We start from the raw sequence: 27,716 nt of genomic DNA, 5'->3' as shown, positions 1-27,716 counted from the left end.
GAGGGAAGGAAGAAAGGAAAAGAGATAGAGGAAGAGAGAGAGAGGGAGAGAGACAGGGAGGGAGGGAGGGAAGAGAGAGTGAAAGAAGGAAGGAAAGGAAGGAAGACAGGGAGGGAGAAAGCAAAAGAGGTTGAGAGAGAGAAAGAGAGAGGGAGGGGGGAGGGAGGAGGGAGGGGGGAGGGAGGAGGGAGGGAGGGAGGAAGGGAGGGAAGAGGGAGGGAAGAGGGAGGGAGGGAGGGAGGGAGGAGGGAGGAGGGAGGAGGGAGGGTGCTGGAGCCGCTGAGTCCCCCTGCCCCATGCTCCCTTGATCCCTTCCTCAGGAACGGCCCTCTCTCCATCCCGCTGCCCTAACTCCTGCTGACCCTGGCGAGGAGGACAGATGGAGAGAACACTCTGGTGGCTGAGGGGGTGCCTGGTGACCGCATGCAGTGTGCGGCCGAGGCCACGGGAAGCGGAGCAGCAGCAGAAGCTGAGGTTCTGGAATCAGACAGACCAGGGTTCAAAGCCAGCCCTGCTGCTCAGCCGCTGCTGGGGCCTCGGCCGCATCAGGAAGCGCTACCACGCGGGCGTAATATTTCCCACCTAGTGGGATTCTGTGACGTTGATGTGAGATGAGGTGGCACCCGAAAGCATGCGTTCCCTTCTCCCTTCGGGCAAGTAGGGGGACGTCAGGCCTCCCGATGTTACCAGACTAAAATCCCTGGTCGTGTGTCATTCTCTCTGCCGCTCTAAATACCTTTAACCTGTAACAGCATCAGCTTTTTGTAGGGCACCGCGCTATTGTTGGAATTCTGTTCCGTCAGGTTCACGCTCCGCAGGCTGACGTTGCTGAAGTTTTCTTTGCTGGCTAATCCCGCCAGGGTGACTTCTGAGAAGTTGGAGCTGGCGGACACTGGGAGGGTCAAAGGAGGAAACACAGTGCAGGGGAAGCAAGACATTCAGGAGAAATGACAGTGTTTACACCCAGCGATCGTGCATAAGTGACTCTCTCCTGTTTTCCTTTCAAGTTAATCCTGATGGGGAAAGCATACTCCGGTCTGATTAACTATGCAGTGAAGCTTGTGTTAGGAATTAAACATAGGATTGAAAGTGTAAATGCTTGCCGAAGAGTGTCACCCTGGCCATGCAGAGACAGGAATTGAGTGGCCCTGTGGACCAGCCACATCAGTATAAAATCAGGAGCTGGACTCGCGCTGCAATTCCACTAAAGCTGTTATCGTTCCTCACCGTGTTAGATGCTGAAAACGCATCCTAAGGGAGACTGTTAGACATCTTCCATCCACAGTCTTTATATGCAGAAAAGCAGGCACCTTGTAGGCATGGTTTAGTTCTCATCTTTCTCTGGAGGCTAAGTGAACAACTACATGATCTCTTGAGATCACCTGCTCTCAGATTTAAGATTGTAACAAGATGCTGGATTTTCAGTGTGGACCAACAAATGTACATGTGTCCCCAAAAAGTGGAGATACAGTTAAAGTACATAAAACTTGTGCCAAGAAACCTCTATTTCTCCAGCTCATTGTTTAAAAAACTATGCATATGCTAGAGAGAAACTCAGAAAATTATTTTGCTGGGATGAGGTTCGAACACTGAAGAAATATAACACTACCTGATAACTCGTATGGCATAGAGATTTCGTAATATCTTATTTAGTAAACCAGTTATCATGGAAAGACTCAACCACTTCATCCAAAGACTATTTCTAAAAATAAACTTTAGTAAGTAGGTTTATGAGCACTATAGGAAAATAAAAATGACAGCAAGAATCTTCCGAATAACAAGATTACGCATGCCATCAGCTCCGCTGGGAAAACCAGTCTGAGAACCGGGGAGCCCCACAGGACCAGGCAGATAAAAGCCGAAGGTTTAGCCTGAAGTGGGATGAAAACCTCGGGCCTGCTCCCACGCTCCATTCACTGCCCCATCCCACTCTCCCGACTCCCCCACAGCCCACATCCCAGCTCCAAGGAGCCCGAGGGTCCTGCCCAAAACAATGTGAAGAACACCGGTTTCTGCATTAATTAATAATGCAGAAACAGAGATTTGGGACACTTGCCCACGAGAGATCGGATCATTTGCTCTAGAATAAGATCAAGTGAAGAATTGCTGTTTGGAAGTGGGTTGAATTGCAAAGCCCAGCAACCTCCCTTTCCTCCAACCTCTTGAAAGAAAACTCAACAAAACAGGATCATTTGATGTCAGTGAATAGATGGGCCACACTGCAAGCCTTTTCGTTCCAAGCAGAGTTTCTGCAGGTGTGCACGTGTGTGTACAGACTTGCTCATTTTTCTTGCACGAGAGTCTCCGGGCGCTGTCATTGGCCTTTGCAAGGCAGGGAAAGGAGAGGACAGAGTCACAGGCTCCCCGGTTCCCGAGCGCACAGCTGGGGATGGCCCTGATACTCACTCTTTTCGACTTTCATACGCTTTGATTCCACGAAGGCCACGTTCAGTCTCTGCTCCGTGTACCCCTGGAGGAGATCTTCCCTTGCCGCCAGCATCTTCAGGGGGTTTTTGGAAGCCTGAACCCGGCGCTTGGGCCTCACCGCACGCTTGTGCTCAGCCACAGAGGATGTCAACCTAAGAGGCAGAGCAGAGCTGGTGTGGCCTGGGGCTGCAGTGTCACCCCCGCCTGGTGGCTTGCGTGTGTCTGAGCTGAAGCGGCGGGTGCCGCGATTTTAGTTCTTGACTTCGTTATAATCGTACAGTTCCTCCCCTCCCATCACCCCTCCACTGAGGATCTCGGAGGTGGGAGACTGAAGCCCATTTAGTTCCAGATGCCAGCCCACGCCTGGAGCCCCGCTCTCACCACGCCCCGTGGTCTCCAGCTGGAGGAGCGGCCAGTGCCTCTGGGGCAGCCCATCCCCCTCCTGGACAGCCCTGAAGGGTGCGGTCCTTCCCTCTCATCGCACCCACAACACGCTGATCACTACTTCTCCTGCCGGAATAGGACCACCTCTCCTCCTTTGGGCTCCAGTAAGCCCTCCGCGGATGGACAGCCAGCCACTGCTTCCTGATTTAACCCTCTCTCCACCAGACTCAGCTTCCTCTCCATGCAAGTTTCCCAGTTCCCTCCCCAAGTTCCCCACTGCCCCCCTCTGGAAAATAAGCACTATTTTGAAAAATATACTGAAATAAAAGAGGCCCACAAAACCAACTATGACCCTCACACACGCACACTCAGCTCTCTGGGGCAGAAGACCAGACACCGGGAGAGGGGTGGACCCAGTCACATGGTTTCCCAGCAGATTCCAGCTGCTTTTAATGTCTTAAGTGCATGGATCTCTGTACCTGGAGGTCCTCTTTCATACAGAACATTGTCGTGTGTGTGTGTGTGTGTGTGTGTGTGAACATACATATCAATGTATCAATGTAACCATGTAAACAATATTTGGGTGAGGAGAAGACTGGGCAATGATGGTTCACTACCAATGTATGCAGATACCCAAAATATTACCTCAAGGTGGGGAATGGCACATTGTTCGTTTTCTTAAGGCAGCAAATTGAAAAAAACTGAACACATTGAAAAATGCAAAACAGGTATCAGGAGCGGCTTAAGGAAACATTTATGATAACCACGCAGACTTCCGGAAGAGACGGGCACTCTGAAAAATTTGTGGGCAACAGATACACGTGGTGGATGGCCGTGGGGTTATTAGCTCACCCAGCACTCTCTCCCTGCTTCTCGTAAGAGCTCCTTGACTTTCCTTTGGGGGAACCATCTCCCTCCATGCCCTGTCCCCTACCCTGGCTACCCCTATCCAAAGACCACCCACTGCTGGCCAATCAGCATCTTCCATCCCCTTGGCCACAATGATGGCTGTAGGGCTGGATGCAAACCCAAGAAAATCAAGCCTGGAACTTCTTCTGGGAAGGCTGGGCAGGTCAGCAGCCTGTGCTGGCGGTGGCCAAGGAGATGGGATATAAATCCGGAGTGAGGGGTGACCATCTACCACGTGGTGACAGCCTGACTGAGAGGAAAGCCAGCCTAAAGGAACCAGGTGCGAGAGACCTCATTCTGAGCCCCTGGAACCTGAGTTCATGCCTGCGCTTTTCAAGGGGTGAACCTGTAACTCCCTCCACGCCTCTCTTCTGCTGAAGCCAGCTGGACTTGGCTTTCTTTGTGGCAATCACAACCAAGGGAATCCTAACACCAGGAACACTCTTTGGTGGTTTAGTCACGTTCCTGCATGAAGAGGGACCCTGGGACATCACTGAGAAAACCCTCAGATCTATTGATCTTATCAACGATTGCAAATTAAGTAACACGTTTCATTGATTTTCTAGTTAGCTGTACTCATTAGAGCCCAGGTGATCCAAACAGTTTGCAAAGTTGAGTAAGAATTTGACGTGTCAAATGAAGAAAAGCATAGAAATTTCTGCTAACCAGTGTTCATAAAGTCTGCAAAACAATATTTGAGTGACATGATAAACACAGTCACTTTATTTTTATGGACCAGGCATGTGGTGGGGATGCAAGGCTTTCTGCCGGAGGGGACGTCTGTCCTGGGTACGCAAGCTCTATCTAGCCCAGTGTCTGGTTCTAGAGAATTGTGATTTTGAGACGGGCTGGGACCTGAGACCCTTTGCTGCAGGGCTTACACCTGGACACACGCCTCTCCTCAAGCAACAAAATACAAAAAACGATAAGGGACTAAAAATAACTGTGCATGTGCAATTGGGCCAAATTATGGACAAAGGATACAGAAAGACCAAAAAACCCAACTGCTGCTTCTGAAGAGCAGGGAGCAAAAACAGGGTACCAGGAGCCAAAGCAGGGCACTGCCCATGCCCTATACACACACCACCACCGAAGGGGTGGGCAAGCCACCTAAGCCACGCCTCCAGCCCGACCCCTGGACCCGCCCCTGCCCTCTCCCCATATAAGGAAGCAGCTCACCCCCCTCGGGGAGCGAGCAAGGGAACCTGTTACTTGTTCTCTCTCCCCACTGCTGCAGCAGGGGTCCCAATAAAGCCCTGCCTGAATTTCTTGTCTGGCCTGTTATCAACTTCTGTTGACTGGGGGAGGCCAAGAACCTTGGCTGGTATCAGGCTGGCTGCAATGAAGTTCTATCGCAGAAGGAGGTAACAGTGAGAGAAGATTCTCGAGGAAGTGCTGTGTGGAGACCAGTGAAGGAATCCGTTCTCCAGGGGTGAAAGATGGGAAATGAGATAACTCACTTGGGGGCATAAGGATCGAAAATGACATCAAAGTCCTCGTCCAGCTCCACGGGGCTTCTCGGTAGAGCGGAATCCATGCTGCGGTAGAACTTGGCAAAGGTTTCCTCATCGTCCGGCTTCATCACCTCTTTAACGGATTTCCCGGTGACGGTGAGGACCGTTTCCTGCATCCCACCAACTACCGACAAACAAGCAAATCAATGACCTGAGATTTGTGTAAAAACATGACTCCAACTATGCTTCACTGAATCTTAAAAATGATTTTCTTCCCGCTAAGGTCCAGGAGTGGAGCAAACATGACAGGGATGTCCAGGGTTCTGTAGATGCTTCCTGGGTATCAGCTGCCTTCTCAGGAGAGGACTTCCCGTCTGAACAGAGCGTGCACTGTGAGTGCTAGGAGGGATGGAGGCTCCAGCACACCGGGAATTTCTGAACCTGCTCTTTTTGCTCTTTTGGACGCAGAACTAGCTCAGCCTCCTTCTAGATCAGGGCTTGGTGAAAACTTTTCCTGCAAAGGGTCACGTAGTAAATATTTTAGGCTTTGCACGGGAGTCTATTTGACCTGTGTTGCCCCTTACATGACCCTGCTGCTATAGTACAAAAGCAACTATTACCCATATGCTAAGGAATGGGCACGACTGTGTTCCAATAAAACTTTATTTACAAAAAGAGGAGGTGAGCTGGATTAGTTTGCCGACCCCCGGGCTAGATCACCGTTACATGTAGGTAGTAAACTCTGACTCGTTTGCATTCTTCGCCTTGCCAGCTTTGTTGTTATATTACACTTTTGTATTTCTGGTTTCAGGTGGTTGTCTGTATTATTTTCAACCTATAGGGGTCACTGTCAATAGCAGGGACTCCAGTGCTTAGTATTTGATAAATTGCAAGTACTGGACATTTTCATTAAGAGATGAGGCTATTTCTGCATGTTATTCTTTTATTATATATACTTCATGGACTTTTGTATTGAAATCTTTATTTATTCACTGGAAATTTCTTTTAGAAATCATTTGTGATTATAATAGCAGCTGCTACCTTACTGGAAATTGACATATACGACTGAAAGTTTATCAGGCCCAAGTTCACGTTGATTTCGTGTAATAATCTGCTTTCAGGGTTAAAGGCAAAATTACCGAGTCTACAATCCTGATTGGATGACATCCCAAGGGTTTATTTACTTCTTTTTCATAAATTTATTTATTAATTGATTTTATTTTTGGCCGCGTTGGGTCTTCGTTGCTACGCGCGGGCTTTCTCTAGTTGCAGCGAGCAGGGGCTACTCATTGAGGTGGCTTCTCTTGTTGGGGAGCACGGGCTCTAGGCACGCAGGCTCCAGTAGTTGTGCCGTGTGGGCTCAGTAGTTGTGGCTCGCAGGCTGTAGAGCGCAGGCTCAGTAGTTGTGGCTCACGGGCCCAGCCGCTCCGCGGCACGTGGGATCTTCCCGGACCAGGGCTCAAACCCGTGTCCCCTGAATTGGCAGGCGGATTCTTAACCACTGCGCCAACAGGGAAGTCCATCCCAAGGGTTTAGATCCAGGAACAAATGTGTTATTGGGGGCTCCCTACTGAGTTCATTACCAAGTGAACCAGAGTTTGGTAATCTAATCAATGTTGACCAATAACTTCATTTCTTAAAACCTAACAACAAAGATAATGCTTACAGTATGAACTGGTGACGTCATAATAGAAGACAATTTAGCTGAGGAGAAAAAGCAATCCGGGATTTAGAGACTCTGAGAGCAGGGCAGGTGTTCCTAGGCTTCCTGAGCTACCCACTGAAACCCGAGTCACACTGGCTACAAGCACATGAACCCAAGCTTCCCTCTGGCTCCTGGCGTGTACCTTTGTTATTCAGCCTTCTCAGAAAGGTTTCCAGCCGGTCCAGCTTGAGGTCTGATTCTAATTGCATGTCTGGTCTGGCTTCGATATCTAGGCAAGTAGAAAACACAGGTGAGAGAAGCACGGAGAGCTCTTCTGATCACAGACCTCTTGGCCCATTGGGTGCCTGGTGACTCACCTTCCAGGGGTCTGGAAACTGGCGTGGTGCCCCTCGTTCTACTGCAGATAGGGGACGCTACTGGGGTGATGGCAGTGGGGGACGCCAGACCTGCAGAGCAGACAAAGGAGCTACTGAGCATCTGAGGAAACTTCCGGAAGTTCCCAGGACCCTGAGGGACGGCCACGAGTCCCAACGGAGATCTGACAATTCACAGAATTTACACACACGCATGGGACACACATATGTGCATCTGGCAGGGACCGTGCCCACACGTGCAGGACACCTGCCAATGGAGACAGGGTTTTACTGCTTCTAAGGCCTGCAGCGGCTGTCAGGCTGCCATTCCACACTGAACCACGAAGACACGAAGGCAACCAGAATGTCCTCGAACAGATGAAACGGTGACGTCTGGAGGCTTTGGGGGCAGTGGGGGTAGCTGAAGAGAGAGTATACAGTCGTCCCTTGGTATCCACAAGGGGTTGATTCCAGGACCCCCGTGGGTACCAAAATCCACAGATGCTCAAGTCCCTTATACACAATGGCAGATTTGCATAGAGTCTACGTACACCCTCCCGTGTACTCTAGACCATCTCTGGATGCCTCATTATACCTAAGACAACGTAAATGCTGTGTAAAGAGCCGAGGTGGCAAATTCCAGTTCTGCTTTTGGGAATTCTCTGGAATTAAAATTGTTTTTTGATCACGGTTGGTTGAATTCGTGGCTGCGGAACGCGAGGATGCGGACGGTCAGTTGTTTCTGCACCATCCCCGCAGAGGATGGGGGAGACTGGGCTTGCCACGCCGGCCGGGAAGTGCCCCGCAGTGTCCCTCCCAGCTGAGAGGACATGGGGACAGTCTGGCCTTTGGGGGCGTCACTCAGAGTGTGGTCCTATTAGGCAATAATGCAGAGGGTGCTAAGCTCTGTAAGAAAGGCACAAGAGGAACCATCTGTACTGATCTGTGACTGTTGGAGGATCGTACCCATGTCAGGTGTGGCTGGGAGCTAGGGACATGCTTCCACCTGCGTCTACCAAGAAGCAGGATGGGGAATCTTTCAACGGAGAAATGGTAAAAGACACATGAGAGGGAAAGACAGACGTTCCAGCCTGAAGAAGGCATCTGATTAGAGTAAGAAACCTTAATAAAGACAAAGATGAGTATTCTTCCCTAACCTTAGGAGGGATTCGAAAGGGAAGTAAATTAGTTACAAAGAACAAAATGAGACCTTAATATTCTTTGTCTCTGTTTGTAAGAAACGAGAAACCCTTAGGTGACGTTGCCATGTTAAGTATCGCTCTGAGAACCACAAAGGGAGAATATGTAAATCACTGTCACTTACGGGAAAAAGAATCACTGAAGTGAGTGGATCTGCCCCTCCCTCCTGTGAGGTGGAGCGGGATGTGCTACAGCACAAAATTTTTAAGGAAAAATACTGAAATGCAGTTTACAACTTAAATTTTAGGTGATATTCTAGAAGTACTTCTCAACATGTACGTATACTTCCTTAATGATGTCAACAACATTTTAAAAAATTATTTCTTTACCGGAACTGCAAAGGGTTTCTATCCGTGAGAAAGTCAACTTTCTTGAAAGATGCTAAGAGGATAAGTAAACTTTGGTGTCACCGGCTGGGACCTGCCAGGAGGGTGCGTAAGAGGCACGGGAAGATTTCATGAGCACAGAGGGTCACTAACTCTGAAGCCAATAAAACAGGCCTGACTCCAGCCGACCAGGACACCAGCCCCTCGTGCTGTCGCCGCGCGCCCTGCTGCCTGTTCAGGCTGCAGTGCGGAGCTCCCAGAGGTGGACCAGCTCCTTCCTGGAGAGATTTAGGGTTCGGCCATAGTGGGGGAGGGCACACAGATTTAAATTTCACCATGTTAAACAAAACAAAGCATTCCCCACACCTCTTTTCAGTGAATTCTACAGGCAATAACCAGTCACCTGCTCTCTTCAGGAACATTTCACATCTCTCTTATTCAAAGGTGCACTCTGAGTACCTTCCTTCCAGGAGAATTCTAGAATACCACAGAAATCTGTGGCGTCCTCACTGTTATGTAGCGTCTAGGAATTAGAAAAAGGGAGACAGTCCTGGCGAGGCTGGGGAGAAGAGAGTGTTCTGGGGTGAGAGAATGAAAATCAGGGTACGGCACGCCTCTCGGCAGCTCGCAGGTACACAGTAACCGGAGGAGATGGGAAACCTCGGTGGCTGCAGAGTGGGGACTACTAATTCTTTGGCGCGTGTAGGACATTGGACGCCCTATCACTGCAAATCCAAAAGAGCGGTGACTGAGTGAAACACATCACTGTGTAGGTGGTAACGAATATTAGAAAACCAGGGTCCAGTTTTTCCATTAGATTGAAAGTACAAGAAAATTATTTCCTGAGCAAAGTCATATCGCACCCGTTAAATCAAGATCCCTGATTTATTCAGAAACACGTGAACGCGAACTCATCCACTAAGGGAGAGGAACATCTCTGACTTTACTCTCCAAACCTGCCTAAGAGCAAAGCTACTTCCTCTGACACTCCTGTGGACAAGGGCAGTGGTATCTGGTAGTAAGGGCCCGACTTCAAATAAATTACCATCTTTTCAGATGGAAGAGGAAAGAGGAAACCAAAGTGAAAAGTCATCAGGATAAAAGCCTGGGCTAGAAGCTGGCAGGTCTGAGCTCCAGTTCAAGTTCTCAGCTCGAGTTCTTCTTAACCAACGTGGGCCTTAATCTGCTTTAGTTAACATGGGGATGGGGGTCATGTAAAGTATACAGAACATATTCAAATGCCACCTCATTCTGAGAGTAAATTATCTTCTGTTATGCTTGACAATTCCAAGCGAAGTTAATAAATTTGTTACAAAGGGTTTTTCCACCAAGATCTAGGTTCATCTCAGTTCGGGGCTTTCCCCTCCCTCCTTCCCTTCCTTTCTCTCTCCCTCCCTGCCTCCCTCCTTTCCTTCTGCAAATATTTATCATGAGCCTACAATGAGCTAGGCACTGTCTTTGAGTGAGGATCCTGAAAGGTTTTGAGGAAAGCCAACTGCAAACCTAGAAAGCAGACACCAATGGAAGTTAACTCTACCTGAATGTGAAAACCTTTATCACTAAGTTAAGAAATTTGCTTAAGCCACAGCTTAGAAAATGAAGGTACGTGCACGCAGGTGAAAAAGGACCCCAGATTTTAACCATCCCCTACAGGATGTGGAGCCCCTCAGCTCTCTGGTGACTTCTAACCACGTGATTCGTCACTTTCATACATCTTTGGATTCCCCGCTGCAAATTAGTTCCAAGAGCTCAGCTGCAGGGAAACTGCCCCTCTGTAGGGAAATCTCACTCCCCTGTGGAAGTGGATCCATCCTCTGGACAGCTATTAAAACATCGCTGGAAACGGGGCTTCCGAAGCCAGGGAACTCTGGTTTGATGGAAAGAGACCTGGGAATTACCCTAAAAGGGAGAAGACAGAAACTCCTCCTTCATTGAGAAAAAGGCTTATTTGGGTGAACTGACTGCCAGATGGCAAGAAAATGGAAATAATTTCAAAGCAACGACAGGAAAGGACTAAGCTTTGTTAGCAGATTTGCAAAATTGCTTTTGAAACCTGGGCTCCATCTCCAAATGGCTGTTTTGAAACGTGACTAATTGCATTACGCGTCTGACGTCGAAGATGACGGTGTCGTAGGAAAAGGCTTTCGGTAGGAATATCTCACAAAACCTACCCAGAAAACGTGCGCACAATTTCAGTGAGAGTGAAAGCCAGAACGGACTAAGGCCTCATTTTTCACACTGAGCCCTCCCCGGCCACGTCTCCTCCGTGGGCGGGGATGGGGGGGTAGGGGGGGCGACGGAGCGCGGACACGCATCCTGACCTCGCTTCACCATCCTGCCGGCCACGGTAAACTGGGTGGAGTCGTTGGCTGCCCCTCGGCCTCTGGTCTTCCAGGCGTCCTCTCTCACGGTGATGAGATGCTTCCTCTCTTCAATCGTCATCTGGCTCTCTCGACTTTCTGTGACCCGCTGTTTACCCAGAAGAAAACAGGAGAGCAAATCACAGAGACAGAAGCGTTAGCGCGCAGCCCCCCGTGAACTGAGAAGCAGGCAGAGCGCAGCCGTGCATCGTCCCCACGCGTCCCAGCTGTTCTCGCTGAAATAGGCTGGGCTTCCCTATTTCCAGCTTGGATTAGAGATCGCCACCACCAACGCGGGAACTGTAGGTTAGAACTTTGTTTTTCACTTATTTGTTTGCAACGCTGGAATATCAAAACGATACTCTGTAAAAAGAAACAAAAACAGACTGTCTTCCTGCCATGAATTTTACAGGGTTTTAAAGTTGCTCTGTTTTACTTATCTAGTTAAACGCAGTTGACTAGGACTCTCTATCCATTATACTCACAAAGAGCACGGTGGGTCTAGAAAATCTTACCCTCTTAAGTTCACGAGGAACATGGTCAATCATAAAGGAAGGAAAGCTGATTAGGGGAGGATGTGCTATCAGAAGGCTTCCTGGAACTCGCGTGCTTTTTCCTAGAGCAACTATGTTACATGGGCAGTTAGGCAACCAGGTCAAGCCCATAAGAGTGACTTTTAAGTCACAGAATATCTGACACTGGGGCTGAGTTGTGCTATAGAGATAACCTACATACATAGTAACAGTTCTACCTAAAAAAGGCATTCAAATGCTTCTAATTGGGGTTCTGGAGATAGGTGCCTCTTCAATTTCTAAGCCGTTGGTGACACTCATTTGGCCTAAAAGGCAGAAGCTGGAGGTGGTGGATGACTTGAGGGAGACCAGGAAAGGAGGGGGATGGGCAGGAAGGAGGCCGAGGACGGAGCCGAGGACCAGTGCAGAGGAAGGGGCGTGGCCGGGAGAGTGATTGACCGTAGCAGGCTGACACCGGGCCCGGGAGGTGCTGGAATGCTGGCTGGAGAAAGTCTCCTTTCTCTCCTCCTTCACCCGTCCCTCCTTTCACTACAAAATCCCCCTGGGTATCGGGGTGGGGCACACAGGGGGAGGGCAGGAGCCGTGGAAGCTAGTGCAGAGGAAAGAAAAGCATCGTCCCTAGAACAGAAGGAGCTTCTATCTCCAGGTCCTTCCTACTCATGAGTGGTGAGATGACCCTAATTCCAAGTAATTCTCTGAATCACAGGCCCTTATAAACTATGAGGTGGACCTGCTAGGAAAACCTCATCAAAATTCAGAAAAGAGGATAAGTTTTCTTGGAAAATGAAGTTTCAGGAGTGAATTTTAATCAAATCAATAGGACACGAGCCTTAAAATATTTTCAAAAACATATAAAGTGCCAAGAAAGTTTTCTTCTCCGCAGATCCAGACATCACCAGTGCTATGGTGAGCTCAGCGAAATCTTCAGAGCCCTGGTGCCCGGGAAGTGTGGTTCATGACTCAGAAAAATGGTGTCCCCGGATCAACAATTCCATTTCCCAAGGCACCTGGATTCTCCCGCAGCTCCAGGGAGAGCGTGATGCACGGAAGCCCTGGGATGATACAGGTGTCCCAGGATTCCAAGTGTCCGGTGGTGCCAGATCTACGTTAAGGAGCACGCTTTCCACTCACCTCTAAATGATGTTGTTAAACATAACGTTTTTGCTTCTCTAGAAGTCTCACCTTAACTTTGCCACTTAGTAGGGTTGGTCTAGAGGCCCCTGATTCCCCTTATCTGACTTTAAATGGTTCTATAATGCAGTAAGATATATATATCTTATATATATGTATATATATCTTGTATATATATCATATGCGTGCGTTATATGTATGAATATACACAGTTTATTTATTCCCTTTAGAAATTAATAGAATGTATCACAAGTTGCTATTAAATTTTAGAAGTCAAAATGTGAAAACAGGCAAGATAGACATCTTCGTCTATGTACTTTTTTTTTTTTTTAGCTTAAAACTTCATGATTGTCTTGTCTTGCTTTTCCCTTCGAAGGTTTCCTTTCCTCATTTAGAGAAGGACATAATACATAGTATAGTAAGCACTGTGCCATTTTTCAGGTTTTCCTAGGTTTAGCTGATGATATTTAGGATTGACTGGGAGAGTAAGGGAGTTGGGGCATAATATGAATAGAAGCCCTACCCAGTCTATCTTTAACTCTTTCAAATATAGATCTCATGAACGTGATGCAGAAAGATGGGGAGAGAGAGAGAGGGAATGAGAGAGAGAGAGAAGGAGAAAAGAAGAAGGAGAAGAAGAAGAGGGCGAAGAAGGAGAAGGGGAAGGAGAAGGGGAGGAGAAGGCAGTGAAACAGTTGGGAGGAAAGGAGGGTCTTAGGGATGGACGGAGACTTGGTAGGACACAGCTAGAAACTGTGCAAAGGGTTGAGCTGCAAGAGTGTTTTCAGCTTACCATACTGCTACTGATGGGTTTGCCTCTGTACACCTGAGAAATCACTGTGCAAATCTCACTAAGCGTTTCTGACACAGGAGGTGATACACGAGAGAGAACTAACATGTGTGACTAGGATTAGTGCAGATCTAAGGGTAAAATTCTTCTATAAGTGGAGAGCTTCATAGATAGAAAATACTGTGACCTGACTTTTAAGTTTTCAATCTTAATTACCTCTAGTGAAACTACATGACAGGAAGAAATCACAGAATCATGTGTTAAGAGAAATAAGGTACAGTGACAAATCGTCACTTCTCAGTTTTCAAAAATGCTATCACCATTTCGAATCCTGTGCACTGTTATGGGAATTGAGCTCTGCCATCTCTTTAAGTGATTTCCATCCATCATCAGTGCCCAGAGCCTCACGTGGCCTGAACAAAACATGGAAAAAGATCTCAACTAGGTTTGGACCTCAAAGTGACTATAATCTGACCTTGTCACCCTTTCCCGGCAACTAAGATGAAAGGAAGGGAACAAGGAAAATCTTATTCTGATACAGCCCTGAGGCATGTGAGGAAGAAGAAAACGTGGGTTGAGGACTGACAAGAGACAAATAGTCCATTTAGGCAGAGCTTGTGTTTCAATGCTCTGTCTCCCTCTCTGAGCCCCTGCACTGTTGGATATCTATACCAGGGCTGCTGGAGGAAAGGATCTCCAGGAACACTGTGGAGCTAGTGCCCCATCACTGGTATGTAAAACATTTATCTGGGAAAATTGTCCAGAAGTAAAAATACAGGAATTTTAGGCCATTTTAATTTTGAAGTGATAAGACATAGATTGCCTCTGGTAAATGTTATTTTTCTTTAAACTAAAAAAGATATGGAGAGATAGTCCATGTTCATGGATGGGGAGATGCCATCTTGTCAAGATGTCAGTTCTTTCCAACTTGACTTATAGATTTGGTGCGATTCTAATCAAAATCCCAGCAAGTTATTTTGTGGGTACTGATGAACAGACAAGTTTATATGGAGGAGCAAAAGACCCAGATTAGCCAACACAATATTGAAGGGGAAGAAAAAAGTCAGAAGACTGACACTCCCCAACTTCAAGACTTACTGCAAAGCTACTACAAAAGTACCATTACTACCAAGACAGTGTGGTACTAGTGAAAAAACACAAACAGATCAAGAGAACAGAGTAGAGAGCCCAGAAATATACCCACACAAATATGCTCAACTAATCTTTGAAAGAAGCAAAGGTAATACACTGGAGAAAAGACAGTCTTTTCATAGTCTTTTCAACAAATGACTGGACATCCACAGGCAAAACAAAAGAATCTAGACACAGGTTTTGGACCCTTCACAAAAATTAACTCAAAATGGCTCATAGACCTAAATGTAAAATGCAAAACTATAAAATTTGTAGATCACATAGAAAAAAATCTAGATGAGCCTGGGTTCCGTGATGACTTTTTGGATACAACACTAAATGCATGATCCATGAAAGAAAGAGCTAAGAAGCTGGACTTCACTGAAATTAAAACCTTTTGCTCTGTGAAAGACACTGTCAAGGGAATGAGAAGACAAGCCACACGCTGGGAGAAAATATTTGCAAAAGACATATCTGATAAAGAACTGCTATCCAAACTATACAAAGAACTCTCAAAACTCAACAAGAAGAAAACAACCAATTTAAAAATGGGCAAACGATCTGAACAGACACTTCACCAAAGAAGATGTACAGATGAAAAGATGTTCAACATCCTATGTCATCAGGAAAATGCTAATTAAGACAACAAGATACTTCTACACACCTATCAGAATGGCCAAAATCCAAACCACTGACACCACCAAATGCTGGCGAGGCTGTGGAGCAACAGGAACCCTCATCACTGCTGGTGGGAGTGCAAAATGGCGCCGCCACTTTGGAAGACAGTTCAGCAGTTTCTTACAAAACTAAACATACTCTTACCATAAGATCCAGCAATCATACTCTTTGATATCCAAATGAGTTGAAAACTTACGCCCACACAAAAACCTGCAATGGATGTTTATAGCAGTTTAATTCACAATTGCCAAAACTTGGAAGCAAGCAAGATGACCTTCAGTGAGCAAATGGATAAACTGGTCCATCCAGACAAGGACGATTATTTAGTGGTAAAAAGAAGTGAGTTATCAAGCCATGAAAATACATGAGGGAAACTTAAATGCATATTACTAACTGAAAGAAGCCAATCTGAAAAGGCTATATGCTGTACGATTCTAACAATATGACATTCTGGAAAAGACCAAAACTGTGGAGACAGTAAAAATATCAGTGGTTGCCAAGGGAAGGGGTGGGGGGAAGAGGCAGGGATGAAGAGGCAGAGCACAGAGGGTTTTTGTTTTCTGTTTGGTTTTTTTTTTTTTTTGGGCCGCGCTCCACGGCACATGGGATCTTAGTTCCTCGACCAAGGATCGAACCTGCACCCCCTGCAGTGCAAGTGTGGAGTGTCAACCACTGGACCGCCAGGGAAGTCCCCACAGAGGGTTTTCAGGGCAGTGAAACTACTCTGTATGATGTTACAATGATGGATACACGTCATTATACATTTGTCAAAATCCAGAGAATGTACGACACCAAGAGTGAACCCAAATATAAATGATGGGCCCTGAGGGATGACAACTTGTCAACTGTAATGAACATGCCATCGGTGGGGTACGCTGATGATGGGGGAGGCTGTGTGGCGGGGGGGGTTAGGGGAAGTCTCTGCACTTCCTGCTCAATTTTGCTGTGACCCTAAAACTGCTCTAAAAAGTAAAGTCTAAAAAAAAAGCATACCATATATATATATATATATATATATACACACGACATGTGTATTATATAATATACGTAAGTTATATTTAAAGACTTGAGTAACATATCTTTTCTTTTAAAGTCTCACGTTGGCTTATTTAGAAGCAAACAGGCATCTCCCCCCTTAGTGATGGGACAGCAGGTCCGCTCCAGATTTCAGCCTCTTTTTTGGGGTGGACCCCAGCTGGCAATGCAGGGCTGGGCTCCCACAGACCCGCATCCCTAACTTCAGAGGAAAGGCACTAAGAAGAGTGAGGGAAAGGCCGCCTTCGGGAGAGAAACGGGGAGTTCCTGCTTGTGAAGATGCCAGATGAAGCCGGGAGGACCCAGCAGACCCTTCCTCTGGCTGAAACCCTGTGCCTCTCCCTCAAAGACCTGTTTGGCCACCACTAGTCCTAAAGGAACAGAACAGTCATGAGACTTCTAGTTGGAGGCCACCTGAGAGGCGTGGTCCCAGGGCTGGTGAGGAGACAGAAACCCTAAGAGGGGAGTGACCGGCCAGGTCCCCCAGACGGAAGGCAACTAGCACCTGGGGCTCGCGGCAAAGGGGATGCAGCCACTGTTTCTAGCTACTTTGACCCCAGGGACATTCCAAGGGGAATAACAATCACTGGTATTTTTAGCTTTAAGCATCATCACATATCATGTACCAATGTATCATATCAGCCCAGGCTAGGTCTCCCTTCTGTGGCGGGGTTCGGACGGGGTGCAGTGGAGGTGGAGAGTGGGGAAGGAGGGCTGTGGTTGCCATGCCAACAGCACCATGGCAGCTAGCTCCCATCAGGACCGCCTCTTCCATCCTGTCTCTTCCACGCCCCAAAGCACCTGGGCCACCTCCTCCTACTTTATCAAGATAGCCCCGGAGTCCTTTCTTGGGCTCCTGACTCAATTTAGGATATAAACCTTGGAGATTAAAATGGGGGACTTTCCTCTTCAACCAATTACGTGACTATGAGATGAATTAACACCATAGGTCTCCCTAGAGGTCTGAGCGAAAGTTGAGGTGTGGGTGACTGACCCTAAATATATGAAGTAGCAATTACATCTGCGCGCGCGCGCGCGCGCACACACACACACACACACACACACACACACACACAGAAATGCAGCAGGAGTTACTTCCCCGAATGAAACAAGTTTCTCCCTGCTGCTCAGAAATTGCAATGAGGCTTAATACGTGTAGGCAATTCCTCACCTGATTAATAGATACAAAAGACAGGTATTTATGGGCAGCAGCTATAGCAGGAGAATAAGTAGAAGCATATACAGGTTCCTATAGAGCAAAGCAAGAGGATTAGAGGTGAAAAGGGAAGATTTATCACAGCGGGGTGGGGAAGGGGGAGGGACAAAAACAAGGATTTCTCTCACAGAAAGTTAATTTACTCATTGCAATTTCAATTCGCTTCCCAAAAGAGTCCGTCCTCCTTATTTTTTTAGAGTGCTAACAGAAATCCCCACATAAGCACAGTAAATAGACCCAAGTCAGCTCTGTGCAGTAATTGAGTTACTGGCAAGATTACTGCAGTTTACAGAAGATATTCCGTGACATACAGGGGAACCCTGACTTCCATGGACCGTTTTAACATCGAATATAAAGTATCTTCTTCAACGTCTTTCAAGTTTTTTCATTCTACGGTTGAAACGAAATTTCAGGAAACAGGATAGCGCTCCACTCTGGATCAAGGTGGCATCTTGCCTCGGGATAAGAAAACCAAACAGAGAGGGGCACCAAGGGGAACCGTCGGGGATGAGAGTTACACGTGGCGAGGAGATCTATGCGAGAGTCAGGCTTACCCAGAGCAGATTAGAAACGGCATTATCATCTGTCAATGCTCCTTCTTCCTACAGGTTAAAACAAATAGGAGACACTGCAGAGGGCTGGAAGGGTAGGATCGGGTTACGGTGTCACAGTCATCTTCGAGAACTCTGTGCTGGGTTCCAGGAAAAGCATGCACATGCCCACACGGTCGGGTGGCACAAACACCAAGTGAACTCATCACTCGTCAGTGGGATAATAATCTTTAATTTGGGGGTCATACCAACAGCCTTCCTGGCCCTCTTAGCCTGGTTCCTTCAACTGACTTCACGCTCTTGAATTGGGATTTCGAATTTCAATGACAGAGCCAATCAGGACACGAATGTGGCGGACTGATCTTCCTAGAATTTTCAAGGACTTGTTCTGGGGACAGCACAGACCTTAGCTTGATTCACTGACCTGACACGCTGATGGAAGCAGAGCCAGATATCAAATCCTGGTCTGTGACTCAGCTGTGGACTCGGGGCTGTAACCACAAACTCTATACAGGGTTTTTATTTCCTGAAAAAGTCTGAAACACTGATGATTATCTTGACCCAAGGGCACAGGAGTCACGTCTCTGCCTTAAATACTGAAGATGCCAAAATGGGGTTGGAATTTTAACTAATGATTTGGTGCAAATACATAACTGCAATTTAGTTGAAACAAAGAGACTCCTGCCAAAGGCCTTTTCTTTCGAACTTGGCTTCATTTCATCTCTCTCACTCTTGGGATGGGATGAGCTACTCTGAAGGAAACTGTCCACGTACCATGCTCCAGTGGACACATTCCCTGCACTACAAGCCTGGCCGTACCTACAGACCAATGGGCTTTGCCATCCTTAGAACTAATTCTATGCACTACAAGGGCAAAAATGTGTAAGTCAGGTTAGCAATGCCCTAAACCACGAACAGGAGAAGGGAAGAGGCACGGCGAGAGAGAGAAAACCCAAGCTGTTCGTCGTAGGAAACGACAGGGTCCACCAGGTAAACGATTAGCACTGTTAAGCTCCAAATCGTCAATCCTGATTTCGGGGGGATAAATTTGGAAAGCAAGAAACTGATGTTAAGTGACATCAGCTCTTGAGACATAACTGATCTTTCAGAAGGGCAAGGAAAACGCTAACTAACTTAAAATCTAACCCCAAATCTATTCATGGACCAAAAGAGTATTTTCTTCCATATAGGACCCCCGGTGAGATGCGGGTTAGAGCACCGAAACTTTGTTTTGTTTTGGGACAAACCCTTTGACAGAAACAAAAACTGTTTTAGATTTTCAAGGCATCCTTTACATCATTTTTTTTTAACGTGGCCGCATGACAATCTCTAATTACTCGTGTGGCTCGCATTATATTTTTACTGGACAAGCATGGATTTTCACAGGGGAAGTGATTTATATAGAGGCCGGTCTCCATCTCCTGCTTCCTCCGCTTCTCCACAGGCTGTAACTCGTGGGACCCTGCTCACTGCACACAAAAGCTCGAGGAGGCCAAAGGGTGAAATGTTTCATAACCACGAATATGTGCATTTGATGAACTCAGAAACTGTGCGGGAAGTGATGAGCTGACTGTAAATCTAGTCCCTTGTCCCTTGGTGCAAAAGATGGAAGGTTCCAGAGCCTGTGCCCCTAGCAAGTCTAGCTCCAGCCCAGGCAGCAAGCTCCCATCTGCATGGAGCACGCGTCATGAATGTCCTTCCTTCTCCAGAGAAGCGTCTGGACACCCAGCAAGCCCTGGCCCTGTCTCGAGCACCCCCCCCCCCACCAGCTGCCCCGGGGGACTGTCTTAAGGCAGATCAGGTTCACCGCGGCTCTCCTGCTTCACCTGAGCTGGCGAAGGCGTGGCTGAAATACACGGCCTGCCCTTGGGAAACACGAAGCTAAGGGCTTGTCAGAGGCCATGGGAAGGCCACCCGACCTCAACAGAACGTGCGATTTCCCAATGCCTGCTACAAAAACTGCTGAAAACAGGTGGGCTTATTTTAACTTCAAAGAGCTTATTGTCTTGGGCTGAAGTGAACTAGGTCACTCAGCAGGAGAGTGACGGTGAGTTCACTGCTGGTGCAGAACCCGCCGCATCCGTGAGCCCAAGACACCACTTCCCACTCAAGCCAGGGGCAACCGCAGTCACCTCCTCCCATCTCTCGCCTCCTGAGAACCTCTGCCTAGTGTTAAGGCCATTCTGTTCTCACCCGCTACTCCCAGCCTCTGGGCTACCCAGCCTCGGATGATCTCTGTCTCCAAAGTGGGTAGAGCACTGAAATCGATTCCACTGATCACGAGGGCTCTACCTGGCTTTGTGTTTTGTAGCTTTACTTTTCACCGTGCCGTGCGGGACCTGCTAGGGAAGGTTTCTTTGCATCTTTTGACATGACCAAGAATGAAGCGCTGAAGTTATGTGTGAACCAATGATTTCAAATCAGGTTTTTAAATAGTTTGTGGGCAATGGGGATCAGTGATTTGAGGGACAGAGTTTTCTTTCACTTCCGGGTCTCATTCTGGAAACCCAAATTTCCTACATGGGTGCTGTAATATCCAATTAGATTTGAGAACTTTACAAATGGTTGAGCTTTAACTGTCTTTAGTCATTATCTTTAACGTCATGTCTGTCTCAAAAAAGAGAATTCAAATTGCTGTTTCAGCTTAACCTATGAAAACACAGGGGTGCCACAGGAAACAGTGTCAGAACTCTCTCCTCGCAGCCCTGTGGACACACCTCCTCTTAATGTAAGTTTCTGAACGCCTGAAGGTCACGTTCATCATTTCTGTCTTCCACGGATGCGTATTAAATTGTTTTAGATTAGAAGGGGTCCAGGTGATCATCTGGTTGTAAGTATTTTGTTTTCCTTTTTGTTTGAAGACTTTTGATCCTAGAAGCTGGCCAGTGGGGGTGTGTTACAGCGTCTACTTTGCCCCCAGCCAGCAGGTGCATTGGCAATCACCGGGCCATGCAGTGGGCAAGTCACCTTCTGCTTTCAAAGTGTGCACTGACTGGTCAAAGCTGGTCATCATTACTAGTAATTTAACAATTACATTTGCCTATGAAGAAATGCTTGCCCGTATCAACAACAGCGTATTACTTTTCCCGAAACTTGTAACGTACTTTGCCGTACCTTCTCAATAAAAGGCTTACCTGCTCATCATGAAACATGTCTTCAATTATGAAATAAGTCCTCACCGACCACAAGCATGTCCTTCTCTTGTATACTCCTGTTTTCAACCTCGGCACAGGACATTCAAGCCCGTATTTTATATGCAACTTAGAAACGGTTAGCTGTCAATGACAGTTTTTCATTCTAAAGACTTTGATAACATTGTAAAGTCAGACTTCATTTAAGAAGGTCTGAAACCCAAGTAAAAGTGCACACTTCCAAATTTAGGAACTTGCTTGCTGCTGCATTAGGTACGTGGTGCTGTTCACAGTTCTAGAACATCTCAGGACTTGACCTGGTGATCCACTGAAGCCGCTGTGGGACAGGCTTTAAGTGTGGACCCTCGTGGCAAGACAGTGCTATGCTGCCCAGGGTAGTAACCAGCTAAGTTATGCATGCTCGCCTGGTGGATGCACGTCCAAGCGTGATGTTAGTTAGAATGATTTTCCCGTGCACGGACAATGTTACCTTCTTCTTGAGCGACTGTCCCGCTTCTTGGATGTGCACGCTGCTGGTGACGGACGCTTTGCCATACTCCTGCTTCCTGTTAAGTCTGTTTCTCCAGTCTTCCTCACCACTCTTCTTCAACAGTGCTAATCTAAGGGGAAGACACGCCGACCAAAAAGAGTTCAGCACCAGCCCTTCCCGGTACCAGAACCACAGTTTAAGTCACCCAGAAGCCTTTGCCCAAGAAATGACCACAGCTGCCTAATTTGAATGAATGTCACTTATTCTGAAGAAAGTCTGTCTGGAAAAATAGTACAGATGACTATATTATGTAGATTATTATATTTTCTAAGATGGCCCCAACAGTCTTAAAATCGGATTGAAATGCAAAGCTGAAAACTGACTTTCCCAGATAAAAGAGGCAACATCATTCTACCAAAGGAATATCTCTGGTTTTTTCCTTGCCTTTGGGCTGAGAGCAGGAAGGAAAATAAAAGTAAACGTCCCCAGAGAAAAATGTGTTCGAGCGATCCCTCCTGGTCACTTGATGAATTAACATTTAATGACTAAAGCTGGATAGCAGAAATGGGTTTAAACATCTAAAGCTATTGACAATCTCTGAATATCACATGTTTTAATTACAGGTAAAAGATGATGTTAAGACGTCCTGTATTCTAAGTCCTGTTCTTTTCTTCCAAATGAACTTGGTCTTTCCAGTCTGCCTTCTTCATACAGAAACTTCTCTAGAAACCCATTTTAAAGATTATCATTTCAACTTTCCTCAGGGGAAAGCTATATACAGAAGCAGAATCTAATTAACTGAGGTTTTTACCTAACCTACTTTAGCTCAACTATGGTGTGACTTGATAAAAAGCTGCTTGGATGTTAAAATCTATGAAAGGCTATTCTCATGGACATGAGGCTCTTTCAGTCTCGGGCATTTAAGTTGGACAAACCCAGGAAAGATAAAAGGCACAAAAGTGGTGATCATTAAACTCGTTTGAGCTGATGCTCAAACCATTTAAACATTAGGGAAAACAACGACTGGACTCCTTTCCCTTATGGTGAGTCTGCTGGGCTGGGCCTTTTAAACATTCATTAATGCGTGTCCATAAAGAGTGTATTTTGAGCGACACATCAGCGCTCATTTGGCTGTTAACTCCCGTCAGGTAACCTGGTCTCCGTTCCTTACTGGTCACAGTGGGAACTGAACTAGACGGTTTCTAAGGGCCCTTCTACCGAGTGTCCTGACTCCATTAAATATCTGAATTGGAGATGGGATGAAATATATCGTACTCCACGATAAAGGTTTAGCTAAGCAAATAAGAAAACAGATTTTGCAGTAAATATGCCTCCATGTGCATCTACAAATCCATACAGAATCATACTGTATATCTGGATTTGCTCGGTCAAATAATGGAAAGCAGGCTATAAAGAACGCCCCAAGGAGTTCAAGGGGGGCAAGGGCTTCAAACTCTGGACCTCTCCCCTTTCCCGGCCTCTTCCTTTTCCTTCCCTTCCCTTCTGCTATGTGACAGCAGATAAGACCCAACATTCACTCCACAAAGCTGGTATAAGGCCGCCTCATTTACCTGTGATATTGTGATGTATAGTAAATATATACTTGGTCTTTGCCCCCTTTCCTGGCACAGAGCTCCTACAACTGCTGGAATTTCCTGAATGATGAGAGTGGTAATGCTATCTTATGTGGATGAGGTGACTTTTGGAAGCATCTAAGTGTGGGCTTGTTGCCAGGAGAACCAACCCTGTGATTAGAGGGTTGGAACTTTCAGTGCCCGCCCGCTCCCCCCCCCCCCCGCCCCGACCTCCAGGGCGGAGGAAGGGGCTGGAGATTAACTACATCATTGGCCATTGGTGATTCAGCTCAATCAGGCCTATGTAATGAAGCCTCCATAAAAGAGCCAAAAGGACAGGTTCCGAGAGTTCTTGGGATGGCAGACAGGCGGAGGTCTGGGGAGGGTGGTGCACCTCGTGAGGGCATGAAACGCCACACCATCTCCTCACACCTCGCCTGTGCGTCTCTTCCATCTGGCTGTGCCTTAGTTACCTTCTTTGATAATAAACTTGAAGTCTAGTAAATAAATATATTTCTCTGAGTTCTGTGAGCCACTCTAGCAAAGTAATTGAGTCCAAGGAGGAGGTTGTTGGAACCTCCGGTCTGTAGCCGGTTGGTAGGTCAGAAGCACAGGTGACAGCCTGGACTTGTCACTGGTGTCTGCAGAAAGGGGGAGGGACAGGGCGTTTACCCTGTGGGGTCTGATGCTGTCTCCGGGTAGACAGCAGCAGAACTGGGTGGAACTGTAGGACACCCAGCTGGTGTCAGACAATGGCTTGATGGTGAGGGAAAAAATCCACACTGGAAACTAGAGTCAGAATCTTATGTCTAAGACCCTCCTTGCTCTCATTTAGCCCCGAAGTCTATGATCTATGACGTTTGGCAGTACTCTGCATCTACAAGGGCTGGTTCATGTACTTGGAAACAGATTCTAAATTCCTTTAAGGATTTCCATCTAAATGCCAGACTATATAAAGACTACGATTTATCTTTCCTCCAATTATTCTGAGTGAGTCAGTTTTATTCTAACAGGAAAAAATAATCAAATAAAATCAAATCACGAAAAGAAATCGTGAGTATTTGCACGCTGCAGTAGAGCTGTCAAAGCGTCTATAAAGGAGACTTCCAAAAGGTAAGCATGCCAGCACCACCCAAATGAAGATGTATTTCCAATTCCTCATCTTGTGAACATGGACATTCATCTCATGGATACTCTCCTTACCGCTCAGAACCAGCTCTGACTTCACCCTTGACCTAGACCAGTAGTTATTCATCTTGGCTACCCTACCTTTGTAATCAGATTAGAGTCCAAGTGATTTCAGAGAAATTAAAAAAATCAAATGCAGCCTCAGAAGTTGCGTTTATGAAAAAGAATGCACTACGGTCTTTAAGGGCATTCTCAAAAATAAGGTCCCAAACGTCTGAAGCCATGCCAACATCATCTAAATAATCACGTGGCTACCCTGGTGGCTGCGCAGAGGAATGGAAAACTGATTTAGAAAAAGGCCAAGTATGGATCTGTAATCGCTCTGTAGTCCACCGCGTACCCACTCTGCTGACCTGCTCAGCAACCTCTAAGAAACTGGATATTGTTCCGAATGAGACAGGGGTGCACACACAGGCCAAGGATGTCACTGACCCAGGTCACCTGCATGTCACTGGGGCAGGGAGCTCTGGTTCCAACCCCGGCACATGCTGGCTTGTTTCACCAGTTGTGTGGAAGCTGACCAGGCACGTTTTCGCTCTCATGTGTTAGGAACTGCACTGTAATTCTGGCTTTTTTATATATTTCCCCCCTCTCCTGGGACAGCCTTCAAAGAATTCCTCCATTCCAACAGCCTGAAATCTTGCTATTAGATACGCTGGCAGGGTCATCCTCAGGAACTTCCAAAGACTACAGAGTAGCCAAAATAATACGGAAGAGGCGGTGCTTCAGTGGAGCCCACCTGGTATTAGGCCCAGCCGGAGCCCGCAGAGTGCAAGGGACGGAAAACAAGCAACACGCACTGAAACATACATGTATTATTCCTGTCCGCTTAGATTTCCGGCCTGGTGTTGAACAAGCTGAGGAGGGCGGGTGCCTTCTCTCCTGCGATCTCATGACGCTCCTGAGTCCCTGCAGACCACCATGCACTGCAGAGGGCTGGGGTGGGTCGGGGGCAAGCGTCTGGCCCTGCACCTACCATAAATTACTGCCTATGCAACTCAAACAGCTGTCGGCACTTTTAACGTCCACCAAGTCCAAGTGCTATTTGCAGGGCTGGGATGTTGAGCGCCTGGGCATCTGCTTAGTCTGAGGCTGAGAACCCGTGAGTTATTCACCCCAAGGCCTGGCCGGGGCCACCGTGATGGGTGCTTGCCAGGCCACTGGGGAACCGGCTCTGCCTCCAGCCACAGCCCATGCTTTCCCAGCAGGGAACACTGGCCCGAGGCGGGCTGTGTCAGCAGCAGTGCTCTGACAGCCCTGCTCCACTGCAACAGGTTTTGCAGGCTCACGGCAGCCAGGGCTGGGTCAGAGCACGGGCCGGCAAACCAAGTGCCTCTAAGACGCAGTACTCTTTTCTCCTCCCTCCTTTAAAAATGCCCCCTCATTTCAGAGAATCGCGGACACCACACAGATAAGGCTGAACAGCACGGGTTAGTCCTCAGATCAGATCTTGGCCTTGGCTGGTTTATAGGCTGCAGGAGTGAACTAATATGTCTTTTATATGAGGTCAAATCAAAGCTCGGAAAAGGAGGCAGCAAAGGAAGGACACCTCTGTCCGTAATGCCAACACAAATCCGGGGCCCTCCAGTGGCTGAAATCTCCGGGCCGCAAGGTAAGAACCTCGAGTCTGACTGGGTGGAAGGTGGGGCTCGCGGGGAACACAGGGGGACCCCAGCCAGGCCCTATAAGGCAGGAGTCTGCAGGCTCAGCCAGAGGCATGGGCGGCCTCTTCAACATTCCTGGGAGTTCAATACATCCTTACGCTCCATCAAGTTCCCGGTGGAAGGACGGCTCTTCTGCCTTTTTTAGTCATCTTCTCCCCCCGAAAATGAAAACACAGAGCAGTTGTTTCAGTAACGGTGGAAGAAAGATTTCTAAAAGCCTGATAAACTTCTAAAGAGGTGTCAAAGGTTTTATCCCTAAATAACACAAAATATATTCGATTTACCATGGTTTTCAAAGACGTGTCCCACAAGGGACAATTTAAACCCAAACCACGTAGGCAGTTATGAAACAGTGGTTTTATTAATCCAATGGGAAAAGCAGAACATATCCTTAACTTGATGTTAGTTATGATCCAAACTTGGCGCTCAAGATGTCAGAAAAGATGAAAGAAAAGGACCTTTTAGATATGTTTCCCCGACCGTCAAACATGTTCTAACATAGGAAGGTATGGAGGATTTCCTCTAATTTCTCAGTTGCTACCCTTTCGTAAGTCTTAGTTTATATCTACGAAATGGGGATAGTATTGCCTCCTTCGAAGGGCTGTCTTCAGCCCTCAATAAGGTCACACAGGGGAAATGCCTTGGGCAGCCTAGGAGCCTCGGTGGTCCTCGGTACGCAGGACTTAAGATGCTCAAGTCCTGAGCCGGAAAGAGACAGACGCACAAGATCAAGGAAGGCAGAGCCACATCCTCAGGCTGCAGCTGCTCAGAAGAAACGATGAAGGAAATTGACAAAGTCCCGTCACTACTTCTGAAGAGTCTGAAACATGAAAGTGAAATTTGAAACAAGTGATGTGAAGAACACGTGAGTTGAGGAAATTAGTACAGGAGGAGGGTGCGCTCTTCCGAGCACTGCTGTCCAGTTAGAAGTTCTGCCCTCTAACCGATGTCCCCCTGTGAGCACACGCGTCAGCTGCTGAAACGCTGACCTGAACACACGGCAGCCTTGTCACGTGTACTGAGGGGAAGAGTGGATGACCAGCCCCTGGGGGTGGTCCTGTTGGCCACGTGGCCCCAGAGGCCACTGGAATTCAACCTCTCCTTCCGCGTAATGAGGCGGTCAGAGGAATTAGAATAAGGTTTAAAAGTTCTGTTTTATGTCATCTCAAAATAGGAAAGCCCAAATGAATATAAGAAGAGCATTCTTATTTTTAATGGTCAAGTTTCATTATTTTATTTTAACAGAAGGGAGTAATAGAGACCCCCGCCCTTGGGGAAAAGCTATCGCACATGGCCCGTAAAGATATACAGCTTTAGCAAAGTACAAATAAAAGTACCATCAACATAAGGCGGGGGGGGGGGGGGTAAGATCTCTGGCAATATATTTTGTTTTGGCATAATTTATTACAAACATAAATGCTAAATAAAGTGTCCCTCCTCCTTTGTTAAAGGTACAGTCTGACAATTAAACTGAATAGCTGAAGATTTAAGAAGCATTCTCATGATCATGCTTCTGGACACGATG

General features: G+C 47.1%; 1 protein-coding gene across 4 annotated transcripts in view; it reads right to left on the bottom strand.

Moving 5' to 3' along the window:
- Window positions 1–27,716, bottom strand: part of SVIL (supervillin) — a 102,537-nt gene that overhangs the window by 27,832 nt on the left and 46,989 nt on the right. For all 4 annotated transcript variants that reach the window (XM_060291778.1, XM_060291762.1, XM_060291773.1 and 1 more), the window contains 7 exons: window positions 21,766–21,895; window positions 11,041–11,188; window positions 7,197–7,286; window positions 7,022–7,108; window positions 5,181–5,358; window positions 2,407–2,579; window positions 737–892 (listed from right to left, as the gene is read on the bottom strand). In XM_060291778.1, coding sequence (XP_060147761.1) covers window positions 737–892; window positions 2,407–2,579; window positions 5,181–5,358; window positions 7,022–7,108; window positions 7,197–7,286; window positions 11,041–11,188; window positions 21,766–21,895 — 962 coding nt within the window. The remainder of the gene's footprint in view (window positions 1–736; window positions 893–2,406; window positions 2,580–5,180; window positions 5,359–7,021; window positions 7,109–7,196; window positions 7,287–11,040; window positions 11,189–21,765; window positions 21,896–27,716) is intronic.

Source organism: Globicephala melas, chromosome 2 (assembly GCF_963455315.2).
Source record: "Globicephala melas chromosome 2, mGloMel1.2, whole genome shotgun sequence".
NCBI classification, from domain to species: domain Eukaryota; kingdom Metazoa; phylum Chordata; class Mammalia; order Artiodactyla; family Delphinidae; genus Globicephala; species Globicephala melas.
The sequence above is the reverse complement of the archived record's forward strand: the minus strand, read 5'-3'. Positions and strand labels throughout refer to the sequence as shown.